The sequence below is a fragment of the Nuphar pumila genome, chromosome 4 (genome assembly GCF_984573655.1).
Source record: "Nuphar pumila chromosome 4, dmNupPumi1.hap1.1, whole genome shotgun sequence".
In the NCBI taxonomy this organism is placed as follows: Eukaryota; Viridiplantae; Streptophyta; class Magnoliopsida; order Nymphaeales; family Nymphaeaceae; genus Nuphar; species Nuphar pumila.
Window position 1 is genome coordinate 139,805,736 of NC_143252.1, and position 15,008 is coordinate 139,820,743.

General features: G+C 39.9%; 1 protein-coding gene across 1 annotated transcript; it reads left to right on the plus strand.

Annotated features, from left to right (window-relative positions):
- Positions 1-2,815: 2,815 nt before the first annotated feature.
- LOC149841312 (tobamovirus multiplication protein 1-like) lies at positions 2,816-14,472 on the plus strand. Its single transcript, XM_090005241.1, has 11 exons — positions 2,816-2,989; positions 10,149-10,239; positions 10,329-10,381; positions 12,650-12,742; positions 12,826-12,897; positions 12,983-13,055; positions 13,212-13,257; positions 13,354-13,417; positions 14,051-14,104; positions 14,194-14,271; positions 14,380-14,472. The coding sequence occupies exons 1-11, from the start codon at positions 2,816-2,818 to the stop codon at positions 14,470-14,472; spliced, it is 891 nt and encodes a 296-aa protein (XP_089861367.1).
- Positions 14,473-15,008: the final 536 nt, after the last annotated feature.

Here is a 15,008-nt window from a genome sequence, read left to right on the forward strand (position 1 = left end):
AGCGACAATGATGTTACAGTCACCTGCAACCTGCTTGGGAACCGCCTGCACAAACGCCCAGATAGAGTATTGGAGATTAAACATAACCTTCCATGGGGATTTCATTGATGCAGGTTGTTTTGATCAAATCTGACTCCACAAATATAATCTTCATGATTCATTTAGTAAAGATCAACATTTAAATCGCCATAATCCAACTTGTATGCATGATTTTCTGGTGATTAAAAAAATTAACGGTTGACAAAACATAGAATTTTGTGATTTAAAAAATAATACTTTTTCATCGAAAAGCCATGATCCAAAGGTCAGTTCTTACTAAAATCAACCATGAAGAATCCATCTATAGGACCAGATTTGATCAAAACAACTTGAATCAATAAGATTAAGGGGGGACATGAAGATGTGGGATGACACGAGATGAACAAAAACCAAACTGCCATTCTATACCCCCACTCATATGCAAATCGTTTTCACTCATCCCCTATTGTTATCCCCCATCTTCATATCCCTTTTAAATCTTATGATGCAGGTTGTTTTGATTATATCTGACCCTGTGAATGATTTCAACATGGCCAATTTATTAAGAGTCTACCATTGGATTATTTTTTACTGAAAAATGTAATTTTTTTAAATCACAAAATTTTGTGTTCTGCATTGATTTTTGGATCGCCAAAAAATCTTGCACCCAAGTCAGATTTCAGTGATTTAAATGTCGATCTTCACGATGTTTGTGGAGTCTGGATTGATCAAAACAACTTGAATCAACGAAGCAGCAAGAAGAATATGAAAATAGGGATGACATGAGAGATGAGCGAAACCGAATTCACTCATATGCTTATCAAACATTGGACAACCTCTCGTTGGCACCACTTTGTCTCAAAGAGGTTTTACTTTTATCCTGCGTTTCAAACGGAACATCATGTAAAGCTGGCAACTTGAAAAACATCGGGCTGTCAACAGGTCAGGTACTTCACCAATCAGGATACACTGAACTCACCCAAATAACAAAGAGCCAGGATCAAGTACCCTGGGGTGAAAAGATCAGGTGCAATATGATTGCACAAATATTTGTGCATTAAGCACCCCCATCACCCTCCATCTTGAGGACAGGCCCTGTCATGTGTGGGACCCAAGATAGAGGGTGATTAGGGATGGCAGTGGGGCGGGGCGGGGCGGGGCGGGGCGGGGCGGGGCGGGGGACAAGGTCTCCACCCCCACCCCGCCTCAAGATTTTATCCTCCACCCCCGCCTTCATCCCCGTTTCATGTCCTCCAGCCCCGGTTCAAACGAGGATGAGGTGGGGATATTGCAGGGAAAAGTGGTCGGGGCGGGGATCGTGGCGGGGACGGGGCGGGGCGGGGCGGGGAAAAGTGCACGTCCATCCCCGCCTCCACCCCCAGAGGGGGATGGATTTTAACCTTCATCCCCGCCTTCATCCCCGGTCCAAACGGGGCGGGGCCCCGCTTTCCCCCGGTCCACTGCCATTCCTAAGGGTGATGTAGGGGTGGCAATCGGGTCGGCTTGGCGGGTCGGGTCGGTGGGTTGGCGGGTCAGCATACCTCAACACGAACCTGACCCATTTATTAAACGGGTCGGCTGTGGCAAACATGAACCCGACTCATTTATTAAACGGGTAACTCGACACGACACGGTTAACCCGTTTAATAAACATGTCAGGTCAGGTAAATGGGTTGGCGGGTCGGGTTCGGGTAAACAGGTTGGTGGGCGGGTTGGCAGGTCGGGTTCGACGGATCAGGGTCGGATAAATGGGTTGGCGGGTCAGGTTCGGGTTGACCCGCCCGTCTAACCAGTTTATTAAATGGGTCAGCCGGGTTGGCATACCCTTAACATGAACCCGACCCGTTTAATAAACAGGTTAGGTGGGTCGACCCATTTAATAAATGGGTTAGGTGGGTCAACCCGTTTATGATACGAACCCATTTAAGCCAAACTCGAACCCGGCTAAGAAGCTAGTTGGCAGGTCGTGTCAGATTTTGCCACCCCTAAGGTGATGGGGGTGCTTAATGCAAAAAAAATTGTACAATCATATTACACTCTATTTGACTGGTACTTAGCTGCCCTCCATTTGATTGTCAGTCAAAAAATGAAGGGCATCAGGTGCAACGACACACTTCAAAGTGTGCCATGTGATGGCACATGATCCTGCCTCAATAACAAATTGTCGGGTTTGAGTCGGGCTTTGTTGGGTCATAAAAATGAATTCTCAAACCCAGACCCACATAATTTTAAAGATTTATATTCATTAAAAATATATAAAATACTCAAGTTGGATCAGATATCTACAGAAAAAAGCAGAGTCAGGTATCATGACCCAAACCCAGCCCACATATTACTTGGTTATGGTTCGGATCAATCCAAATATTATTTCATGGCCCAAACCCAGTTCACATATTGCTTGGTTATGGTTCGGGTCAATCCAAATATTATTCGGATCGACACTTTCCACGCTTATACTCGGCAATTCGGGTTCGGGTCGGGTACACCTTACATACGAGACACGTTGACAGCCTTGCCAAGACACGATCAGCGTAGTCATGAAAAAAAAGTGTATGGATGTCCACGTGAGATGATGACGTGTCATTATGCCACGTGGCGAGAGGGCTTTGACTGCACAGTTCGTTCCCGCGGTCACCAAGTGTCACAGCGCGCCTTACTTCCCGCCCTCCCCTCCTCCTCCTCCTCCTCCTCTCCCCAGAGGACCATTCCTGCGACCCACCTCCCTTCCCTTCCTCCCTCCTCTCCTCCCTTTCTAGGGTTTCTTCGCCTTCTTCGTTTCTAGGGTTTCAGATTCAGAATGGTGCTCTCGAGGGTTCTGGGGCGATGGAGCGAGTACGGAGTGCCCGCGGGGAGGAGTTATTACAGGGGAGGGAGCGACTGGTGGGACGAGATCGACAACTCCAGGGAGTGGCAGGACGGCATCTTCTTCGCCCTCTGCGTCGCCTACGCCCTCGTCTCCCTCGTCGCCCTAGTAACGAAAAACGAAAACCTTTTTCCCTCTCTCTTTCGCGGCGTTGCCGCCACCTCGCGGCTTTAGTTTCCCTTCCCTCTCTCTCTCTCTCTCTCTTGTTTCTTGTTTATGTATCGCAAAATTGTATCTCATTCATTTGTTTTTTGGGAGTTTTTCTGTTACTTTGTTTTGGATGAACAATGCCGAGGCTTGCCCGTTCGTGTTGAGCTTCCCTGTGGTTTAAGTTTGGGTTTTTTCTGCTGTTTCTTGGACAATTTCCTTGCATGGGTTTGTAACATGATGCTTTATGCAGTTTCTTGAAGAGATTTGAGGAAACCGAGTACGATTCCGGAGTTGTATTGTTTGTTTTAGAATTTGGTGAAGCAACGGCCTCTGAATGAGGACGATTTTGGTGCCGAGTAGTACTATTTTTATGGATTTTATCTCGGAACTTGAAAAAATCTTGGAGGTGTTTGTTGTCGTGAATTGTGGAGGCTTTTGTTGGTTGTGTGAGTTGCAGTGGTGCGTTTTTTGGTTGGGGTTTTACGACGAAGTCCTGTATTGCTGGACTCGAGCACAAGTGTTTGATGAGGTCCCTCTGGTTGTAATTCTTCAGAGTTCTGAATATTGCTGTCACCAAGGCTTTCCTTTAGGCATTGCATCAGTGGCATTCGGTGCCTGGTTCAATGAACTCATAGGATCCACCCAAAATTATTATGATTCCGTTTTCTGGAGTAACAGCCTTCTTTAGAAGTTTGTTCCCATTCTGATTTGCGGGTTCTAATTTATTGAGTTCGAAATTGTGTTTCTGATCCCTTCATTTTTCAGAATTCATGAGTTAGTAAAGGTAAATCCAGATCTGATGGCATGCATGAAATCCACTATCTGTGAGATTGCAATATCTAAGCTTCTAATTTTCAAATAACGTGATGATTTTGTGTTGATCTCATGCAACTAGGATATGATCTTGGAGGAATATTTATTTTTTGCTCACATCATGCATTCTGCCCTCCAAGTGTTTGGATTTCTCAAGTGTGTTTCTGATCTCAGCAACAGAACACAGCACAATTTCTTCAGAGGAGGGGAGGGAGGACTCAAGTCAATGGCTTAGCAATTTGGCATTCATTAACTTCAACTTAGATTGTGCACCTCTCAAGGTAAAGAATTGATATAGGAGAGACCTGGATACTGAGGTTTGTTGTAGACATAGTTGTTAGTTCTATCAAGATAAGAACTAGCTGAGTTTATACACATCAATAAAATGGCCACGTATTTGTCAGACAAAAGCCAATAACTCACCATGCCTTGGAAAATACAGATCAGAAAAATTCACAAGGAATATGAATAGGGAAATGCATAAAAGTTGATATCCATGATATAGATGGATATCTTACAAAGACTAGATCCAATGATGAATGGGATTTGTTATATTGATGACTAGTATTACTGTAGTGAAAGATGTCCAATGCGTTTTCTGAAAGTTAATACTATTTTTAAATTATTTCAACAAGTACAGGTTACCAACTATTTCTTACTTTATGAATTCCTTTAAGGAAATATGCACTTAAAATAGTAGCTTTGGGTAATTTAGTGTAATAGAATTAGGACATGGAGACAATTCCTTGTTAAAGCTACCGATTTAAGCTATATAGAGATTTTGCTCTCTTTGTAAAAACAACATCATTGACTGCCAACCTTACAAGATTAAATAGGCAATTGCTTGATAAAGCTGACATTCTTCTGTTCTAGTAATACAAATTGGCCAAGGTTGCCATACTAAGAAGCATAAGTGAGAAACGATGCGGGAAGCATAAGTGACAAACAAGACATTTAAAAATTTATAGGAAGCAAGAAGCAAAGCATTTTAAAATTTCTAGGAAGCAAGAAGCAAGGGATCAATTTGAAAGAGAAACATGAATCGAAAAGGAAGCGATACGGAAATCAAGTGGGAAACAAAATAGGAATAAAATGGGAAACAAATAAAAACAATTTTTTTTTAAATTTCATGATTTTTAGTGTAAGAATTAAAATTTTATTAAAATCTCAAAATGATGGTTACCAATTTAGAGAAAGCACATGAGAAGGAAGTGAGAAGCTCACATGAAAAAACATAACAAAAAATGTGAGAGAAGCATGTAAGAAGCATGGACAAAGAGTATGAGAAACATAGGAGAAGCATAAAAAATTGATTCTCATTAGGTTTTGGAAGCGGAGAGTATCACACTTTTAAAATGAGTTTTTGGGAAGCACGCTTGCCACCTATCTAAGAAGCTTTTGGTAACTTTGCAATTGGCTATTACCTTTAAAACTTCCAAGACATAATTAAGGGGGTCATTTAGTTACTATGGGTCCTAAGTCATTATGGTTTGACATCTTAGGATCCCTAATCCTGGGATCTTTGAAACCTAGATCTTGGTGCACGTTAGTGTAGGAGAACATTAATTGGAATCCTCTTGCTCAAACATTATGAGTTTTATGGCCTACACTGAGCAGCCATACTTGGAAACCCAACATTCTACTACCTTTGATTTTTTAGGATTGAAATCTGGTATTTGATTTACACTAGAGTAGGGAACACTAGTTGGAAGTTGGAACCCTTGAACTCTAAACCATGGTTTCAAGTTCTGGTGCTGGTGCCCCAAAGGGGTTTGGCGTAGTGGGATGGGACCTAGCCCGCTAGGCAGGCGGTCTAGATTCAAATTCCATGGGCATATCATCCCTTGCACAAGCCGAAGCGTGGCGACTCCCTTGTGGCAAGGGGTAAGCCCACAGAGTTTTACGCTGCCAGGACAGTGATCGTATGTATGACAAACAGCGCCAGCGCAATTAGGTCCTGATCCTGGGGGCAGTTTTTCCTTGTAAATATCAAAAGAAAAAGTTCTGATGTTGGTAGGTGGGACAAAAATCCCTAATTCTGTCCCAGAAAATGTATTTGAGATCTGAAGAATCTGATCTTATTTTGCTTAACGCATAACATGACATCTGAGGTAATCAAATGTGGCTTGCAGAATTTACAAGATAATAAGTGAAAGCTCTGACACATTTGCTTTAAAGTGCATGGGTAAACATGGCATCTAAGGTAATCAAATGCACCATAAGCATTTTATAAGAAAATTAGTGAAAGCTTTGATAGGTTTGCTTTGACTTTTCTATCAAGAATGGTGAGGAACCTCATTCTAATTGGTGTAGGGCACACCAATTGAGTGTGTGGGATAGATATTTACTCAAATTTATGTTCAGCATATTTCTACAAATTTCCTCCGATCAAGGACGAAAAAGGAGTCCTTATGGAATAACCCCCTTTTGCCATTTTGAGATGTGGTAAACTATTTTCCTATATTCTACAACAAATTTGGGCCCCATGGATTCCCCAAAAGTGTGTAGAATCTAGTTGCATCCCTTGTTTGACAAGGAAAACCATCCAATCATCATTGGTTGTAGAATTTGGACCTTCCTTTGGTTGGGCAGTCCTCATTATATATAATTTACAATTGTGTGTCATATATGTGTTTGTGTCTGTATTTATTTCCATGTTACCAAAGTTGGAAATATGTTTAAAAAGCTAAAAATAGTATCTTTTCAATCAATTTACTGTAGATTAAGATCTCAGACAGATTTGACTATTTCTTAAAACTATGACCTGAATTTACAAAAAAGCTTTTGCATGGACTTAATTTGCAATAGTTGCTACGTGCAGCCCTGCTTTTGTGTATGATTTAACCTATATAAGACATGTATGTCTCATAGGAACTCGTCATCCTTGGGTAATGTTTGTCAAAGGAGATTTTTGCTGGAGTGTGAATAAGATGAAGATAAACAACATTTCTATGAGAGTTTTTTCATTAAGAATACTATATAGAAAGGATACGATTCTGGAACAAAATGAATATCTATGCAAGCATGTGTAATACTTACGTGAAAGTGTTTTGAGAGGGTGAAGGGTTCCATTATGGCTTTGTATCACAAGGTGGGTGGTCTTCACAGAAAATGTGCTTCTTTCTTTGAGATACAAACTTTCTCTAGAGATTTTTTTACTTATGAAGCTCAACTAGGTGTGCAATTTCATTTTTGCAATCAATGTAAAATTATTAAAAAGTTAGTGAATTTTTTGTTTGTTTTGGGAGATTGAGTGCCAGTAAAGATCAGGAGAGAGGTAGTTAGAAGTGGCCTGAATTAATGAGAAACAATCTTGTTTGACAGCACATAGGAATGAATGGAGGAATGCGACTCACAAAGCTGGAACATTTGGATGGGGCAGGGGATGATCATGATGATGATAATGATGTAACCCCTTTAGCAGTGACAAATAAATGTGGAGTGATTGATAGTTTTGCTTTAAATAGAAAAGAATGGTGAAATAAGACAAAAGCTGGTCTCTTTTAGTTGCCAATGCCCATTATTGATAAAAATGATCTTTCTGGCTGTTCCACTTTGCCTTGCCAGTTAGATAGCTAGGATACGAACATCCAATCACCTGAGCATTCAATCACATTCAAGGGGAGAAAAAATCCTCTATGAGCCAGATGGTCACACCAGCTTGAGCCCAAGTTGGTCAGTGGCCATGATGGTCAGAGTAAGCAGTACACATCTATGTATTTCATGTCGAGCAAGCATGTGAATGTACAGTGTGCAATCAAAGTGCTCAAACAGGAATGAATTAAAATCATGAACCTTCAATGTGGGAGAAGGATATAATCAAACTTCTGGGTTCTCACTGTAAATTTTGAACACTCCTTGATTTTATTTGAATATGGACTTTGATAACTGTAGTTCGGAACGCGAGGAATAAGGTATATAAGGAGATTTATGATAAGTTGGATACCAAAGAGGGCGAGAAGGATATTTATAGGCTTGCAAAGATGAGAGATAGGAAATCGAAGGATCTGGGTATGGTTAGATGTATCAAAGATGAAACACAAAGGGTTTTAGTCAAAGATGAGGAGATTAAGGAGAGATGGAAAGATTATTTTGATAAGCTATTTAATGAAAGGCATGCTCAGGATCTTGGAGACTTGTCCATTCCTTTTCATGAGATGAATCGTGACTTCATGCGCAAGATTCAAAAGAAAGAAATTGCAGAGGCTTTGAAGAAAATGAAATCAAGAAGGGCAGTTGGCCCAGATGGTATACCTATCGAGGCTTGGAAATGTTTGGGAGAGAAAGATTTAGAATGGTGGACAAATCTTTTTAATAAGATTTGGCGGACAAATAAGATGCCTAATGAGTGGAGGAAAAGTACTTTGGTGCCTCTATATAAGAATAAAGGTGATATACAAGATTGCACAAATTATCGTGGTATAAAATTCATGAGTCATACTATGAAACTTTGGGAGAGGGTGATTGAGTCTAGGTTGAGGAAGGTTGTCATGATATCGGAGAATCAATTTGGTTTTATGCCTGGAAGATCAACTATGGAAGCTATACATCTTCTTAGACAACTTATTGAGAGAAATAGAGAGAGGAACAAAGATTTGCATATGGTTTTTATTGATTTGGAGAAAGCATACGATAGAGTACCTAGGGACGTTCTCTGGTGGACAATGATGAAGAAAGGTGTTTCTCTTAAGTACATTAGTATAATTAAAGATATGTATGAAGGAGTAGTAACCAATGTCCGCACTTGTGGAGGGGTAACAACCAATTTTCCTATAACGGTTGGGTTACATCAAGGATCTGCTTTAAGCCCTTTCCTATTTGCTATAGTGATGGATGAGCTTACGAGATCAATTCAAGAAAATGTGACGTGGTGTATGTTGTTTGCTGATGATATTGTTTTGATTGATGAGTCTAGAGCTGGGGTTAATGCTAAGTTAGAATTATGGAGACAGACATTGGAAGCAAGAGGTTTTAAGTTGAGTAAGAGTAAGACAAAATACATGGAATGTCGGTTTAGTAAGCAACGAAGTAGTGATGGGAGTGTAGTGAAGCTTGGTGAGCAAGAAATACCGGTGGATGATTGTTTCAAATATTTGGGATCTATCATTCAAAAGTATAGAGAAATTGATGGAGATGTAAATCATAGGATAAAGGTTGGGTGGATGAAATGGAAAAGTGCAACTGAAGTGTTGTGCGATCGTAAAATGCCATTGCGGTTGAAGGGAAAGTTTTATAGGACAACTATTAGGCCCGCTCTACTATATGGTACGGAATGTTGGGCTGCCAAGAGACATCATATTCAAAAAATGAGTGTAGCTGAGATGCGTATGCTGAGATGAATGTGTGGAAATACAATAAAAGATAAGATTCGGAACAAGGAGATACGTAAGAAGGTAGGCGTTGCACCCATTGAAAATAAGATGAGAGAGAATCGTTTACGGTGGTTTGGACATATTCGGCGAAGGCCTAATGATGCACCAGTTAGAAGGATGGAGAAATGGGAAAATATATTAGTTAAAAGAGGTCGGGGTAGGCCTAGGAAGACATGGATGGAGGTGATAGGAAAGGATATGAATGCTTTGAACCTCACCGAGGACATGGCATTGGTTAGAAATGATTGGAGGAGAAGGATTCATGTGGAAGACCCAAAATGATTTTCTTTTTTGGTTCATATCGCCGACCCCAATTGTTTTGGGATGAAGGCGTAGTTGTTGTATGGACTTTGATAACTACATTTTATTTTTAAGGTGAAGAAAATGTTTTAATATGGAGTTGGGCAACTGCATTTTATTTCTAAGGTGAAGTAGATGTTTTCCTTTTTAATCTTCATTAGGAAGATATGAATGAAACCAGAAACATTGGACAACAGTCATGGCCTATGGCAAACACAAAAACAGTCAACATCGACCCTCAATGGAACATGGATGCTAATAAGTCAGTGATCTACTTGTTTAGTGTACATTAGTACACGGTAGTATTTGATTAAACCATTTATTAGTTTGTTAGCCTGCCAATCTCTTCTGGAAAAAAAGTAAGGTAGTCTGGCAATCAGTCTTGACTCTTGAATTAGCTCGAATGTGTGAAGATATGTATGGCCATCCATTCCTTATTTGTTTACTGTTTACTTGTATGCCTTTATGAACTTGATAGCATTGTGACCTTAGTCTTTTAACAATGTTTAAACAATGCAGTGTAGTTGAAATACTTTTGCAGGATCTGTTTTATAATCTTGCAGACTTTCTGCCTGGAATTGCTGTTATCATGCAATCTGCTTATCAAGCTTGTACTCTGCTCCATTCCTCAGGTACAACTCTTTCGCATTCAAATGAGGGTTCCAGAGTATGGGTGGACAACACAAAAAGTTTTTCACCTAATGAATTTCGTTGTGAATGGAAGTAAGCAGAATTCAGAATATATTTTTTGCACTTCCCAACTTATTTTCATTTATTCTGATTTTTATATGGTGCTATTTTGTTTTGAGCAGTGCGTGCTATTCTTTTTGGACTGCATAGAAGGGTGTTTCTACTTAAACCAAAGGTAAGGCTCTCCAGGTATATATGAAAGTAAGTTTCTTTATATAGATGCTGAGCTAGTGTTGAAAAATATATTCTATTCTATTTCAAGAGTAATTTACAAAATACCACCTAACTTATGAGCTAGTTACAGAAAGCTGTCTAATGTTTGGGTTACATTTAGCAGCCTGCTTTTGTAATTTATGTATCCAATACACACTTGGTCCTAAAATCACTCAGTTGACTTTGTAGTCAAACAAAGTGATTAAAATGCATCATTGTTGAATTGTTTAAGAAGACCACAAGATGAGTTGTTTTATAAAAAAAGGACAAAAATGTCAGTTTATACCTCAGTCAGATATTTAGAAGCCTTTAGAAAAAAGTAGGCAGTTGAATGTAATAATGCAAATGTTGGCTATATTCTGTTAAACAGCCATAAGCTGGAGGTGTCGTGTGTGCAGGGTTTGGGTGGATTAATCTGGGGTTTGCTGAATTTGTTCCCTTTATCAGTGTTTTGTAGCAGGCATACCCTGCAAGCTCATTCATGCAGACCTTAAGTACATGAAACTGAAGACTATGGAAAGTTACTATAATAAAAAGGTTGGTAGGCATGAATAATAAAACAATTATTCATAATGTATATAATGTATTTATAAATATGAAATATGTATGTCCTGTACAATATAACTTAGTTAGCTAAGAGCAATATTAGTACTAAGTTAGATGCTGTGCCCTCTAGAACCTTCTTTTCTGTTGCTAGAAAACGAAGTGTAGACAGCCAATTACGTGAATAACAAACAAGATAGTGGAAAGGTGCATTGGTCTGTTTTGGTAGATTATGGAAGGGAAAAACTGAGGACATTGTTTTCTGACTCTGCAATTAAAAATAGAGGCTATAGTGGCTATTTCTGTCTTAGTTCATTGGATGTTCACTCTTCTTCTGCAAGGTTTCCTGTGGATTAGATTGCAGTTCATCAGAAGTTTATGATGTGTGGCCATGTGCTGGTACTTTATGTAAAATGAATCCCAATCTACTGGAAGATTGATGCTCTGTATAACTATATGCTGTCATAACGGCTATGTCACATAGACACGGCAATCAGGCAGCCGTACCCGTGTCGACACGGCTTGACACAGGTCCCTTTACCGGCCGCAGCACAGGTACATGCTGGTCCGGATCTAGTTGGGTCCAATCTTGACCCAAACCAAAAAAAAATGATGTTGGTGCAGGGAAGAAGAAGAAGAAGAAGAAGAAAAGTTGAAGAAGAAAAGAAAGAGGAGGAGAAGGAAAGGAAGAAGAGGAAGAAAAAAAAGAAAGAAGAGGAGAAGGAAAAAGAAGATGAAAGAGGAAGAGAGGGAAGAAGAAAGAGGAAGAGAGAGAAGAAGAAAGCGGAAGACGAAAGAGGAACAGGAAGAGGAGGAAAAGGAAGAAGAAGACAAAAGAGGAAGAGGAAGAGAGAGAGAGAGAGAGGGAGAGAAAACCCTCTTCAACCTCCTTCTTCCAATCTGCCAGAGAGAGAGAGAGAGTACCTCTTAGGGCGCTCTTCCTCTTCTTCTTCTTGCAACAATACGAGAGAGAGAGGGGGGGGGGGAAAGGGCATGCACACACACACACACACACACACACACACAGAGAGAGAGAGAGAGAGGGGGGGGAAGGCACCTTCCCCTTTTATGGAGTTTGGATCTGGATCCTATGTGGATTCAGATCCAAACTCTTTCCTCTCTTTTATGGAGAGAGGAAAGAGTTTGAATCTGGATTCTGGATCGTATGTGGATCTAGACCCAAACTCTTTCCTATATCTTATAAGAGAGGAAAGAGTTTGGGTCTGGATCATATATGGATCCAAACCCAAACTCTTTCCATCTCTTATATATATAGTAATGTCTCCTTACCCACATTTTTTGAAATTGTCGTGTTGTACCCTCCGTACCTGTACCCACATCCATACCCGTACCCATGTGACATAGCATAACGGGGTATGCCATTGATGCATGGAAGTCAGATTGGGTGTCTCCCATGCACACAATGGATGCACAGTTGGGCATGACTAATTTTGAATGTTTATGTGCATTGCCTCAGTAGATGCATGAGATTATATTTGAGCATGTCTGGTTTTGAATGTTCGTATTGCATTGCTTCAGTAGATGCATGAGATTACATTTGAGCATGACTGGTTTTGAATATTCATATTGCATTGCATCAGTAAATGCATGAGATTGTTCTCTTTTTTTTTTGGTTCCTCTGAACTTAGTTCTGTTCCTTCTAAAAAAAAATATTTATGGCATGCAGGTTCTTGAGATGGCTCTTCTAGATATTCCAGCTCTTCTTTTTTTCTCAACATATACATTACTTGTACTATTTTGGGCAGAGATATATTACCAGGTATTACTCACCACTATTTGTAATGGCCCCTTTTTACATATGATGAATTGAAAACTCTGATGCCATCAGTTTGAATATTTCAGGCAAGGGGCTTTCCAATAGATGGTCTTAGACCAGCTTATTTAATTATCAATGGACTTATGTATGCCATGCAGGTTAGACATAAATGTGAAGGGTTACTTTTGTTTGTCTATTATTGTAATGCTTTTGCAAGCTATTTCTTTGTTGTCTCTTTTGCAGGTTTCAATATGGATATATGTGCAACTAAGTCAGCAAGCTTTTGCTATGGAGATGACAAAACTATTCTTTGCAGGTCATCACTATAACTTCAATCTGTTAGTTTGTAAAGTTGGCGTGTTCCTACAATTCAAATTTTCTGCCTTGAGAACATGTAACGTGTACTCCTTGGGAGGAACACCGTAGTTCTGTTTAAGTGATTTTGTAACTGATATGGAATAATATATCACAGTTGTTTCTTTCTTTGCTGCTGTGGGATTCATGATATATGGTGGAAGGTACTACCATGAACAAAATTCTTAGTTGCCTCCATATGTTAGTATGCAAGGTTCTGTCTTCACGTATTATTTACAATGTAATAATTTGGTATCTAGGTTGTTCATCATGCTGAGGCGTTTTCCGATTGAATCTAAAGGGCGTCGCAAGAAGCTGAATGAGGTTTTGATTGAAGATCCTGCTCCAATGAATATCTTGAATCATTTCACTTTTAAAGGAATGGAAGGACTTTATATATCTCATATTCACTGCATATGATGATAATGTCAGTGCTTTGTAAACAAGCAGTATTCAGTTTGGAATTTATTCTCAGCCTCTGTTCCCACACTTCTGCTCCTGGCACCCCCTGTGTGTGTGTGTGTGTGTGTGTGTACACGTGCACTTTGGGCATGATGATGAGTTGACTGATGGTCGTCAATGGTTTTGGCTGGCTGGTGGTGGATCACATGGATGCCAGATAAAATGAAAGATAAAAGCTGTATCATCAGCTCTTGGATCTAACTGCAGGATTTTCTCCCCAGCTTTCTCTTGATATATTATCATGTAGAATATTCTTATATTCCGTACAACTGCAGTGGTTATGATTTTGATGATAGGATGATTGTTCATCGGTTATATACTTGATTGTGATCAGAATTGACTTGATTACTAACCATTGGAAGGATATGGATTATGTTATCTTCACCATGAACAGTGAACTATATATATTTTCCACAAGCTTAAATTTAGCTCTTTTACTGTTTCATCTTTTCTCTTGTTTTCATATGTCCAACTTGTCCAAATTGTTAAATGCAGGTTGGTTTCGTGACGAGCATATGCTGCACATGTTTTTTGATAAGATGCTTTGTGGTAAGCCTTTTTTAAGTTATTGTGGGTCTATAAAGTCTGCATAAGATGCTCCACAGCATATGGGTTAACAACCATGTTCTGCTTTGCAGGTTGCACTTTCTGCATTTGATAAAAATGCTGAAATTGATGTGCTTAACCATCCCATCCTCAATTTTGTCTATTATATGGTAGCTGCTCTCTCTCTCTCTCTCTGGCATGCACACTAGCAAATCTTCATCTACAATTGTGCATCTTCATCACTTTTTGTTTTCACCTTGTTAATGCTTTTTTGGCAGTTGGTGGAGATCCTTCCATCTGCTATAGTTCTTTTCATCCTACGGAAGCTGCCACCAAAACGTGTTTCTGATCGATATCACCCTATCAATTGAATCAGAGTTTTAAGAGGGGAGTGATCTTATCCTGGTCATCCGTAATCTGTTCTTTCGTACCTGAATGTATCATTCAAGTTCAGAATACAGTGCAAGGATTGAGCTGATGTTACAAGTCATACTACATTATTTGGGTGGAGGCAATGTTCGATTAATAAGAATCTGGTTTCTGTAAGTGTTGATGGTTCCCGTTCCATTCGGTGTAGCAGCTGTGTCATGGTTTCACCATGATTTGGTGGATCATCTATCACCATTTAGGGTGTGTTTGGGAGCTATGCATTGAATCTGGGTTGTGGAATCCGTGATGCACAGCTGTGTTTGGGAGCAATGTTTTACCCAAACAACAGCAATAGGAAGGGTGTTGGCACCTCCAACACCCTCCCCAGTACAGAAATTGTAACGACATCCAGACCCTTTTAAAAATGCGGAAATTTTTTTTTCTAAAGAGTTGCGGAAACCTTCCCAGAGATCTGGGGTCCTCACAGTTCCACTTTCCATTGGATAGCCCATCCACCACAAACGAAGTTGCAATTATC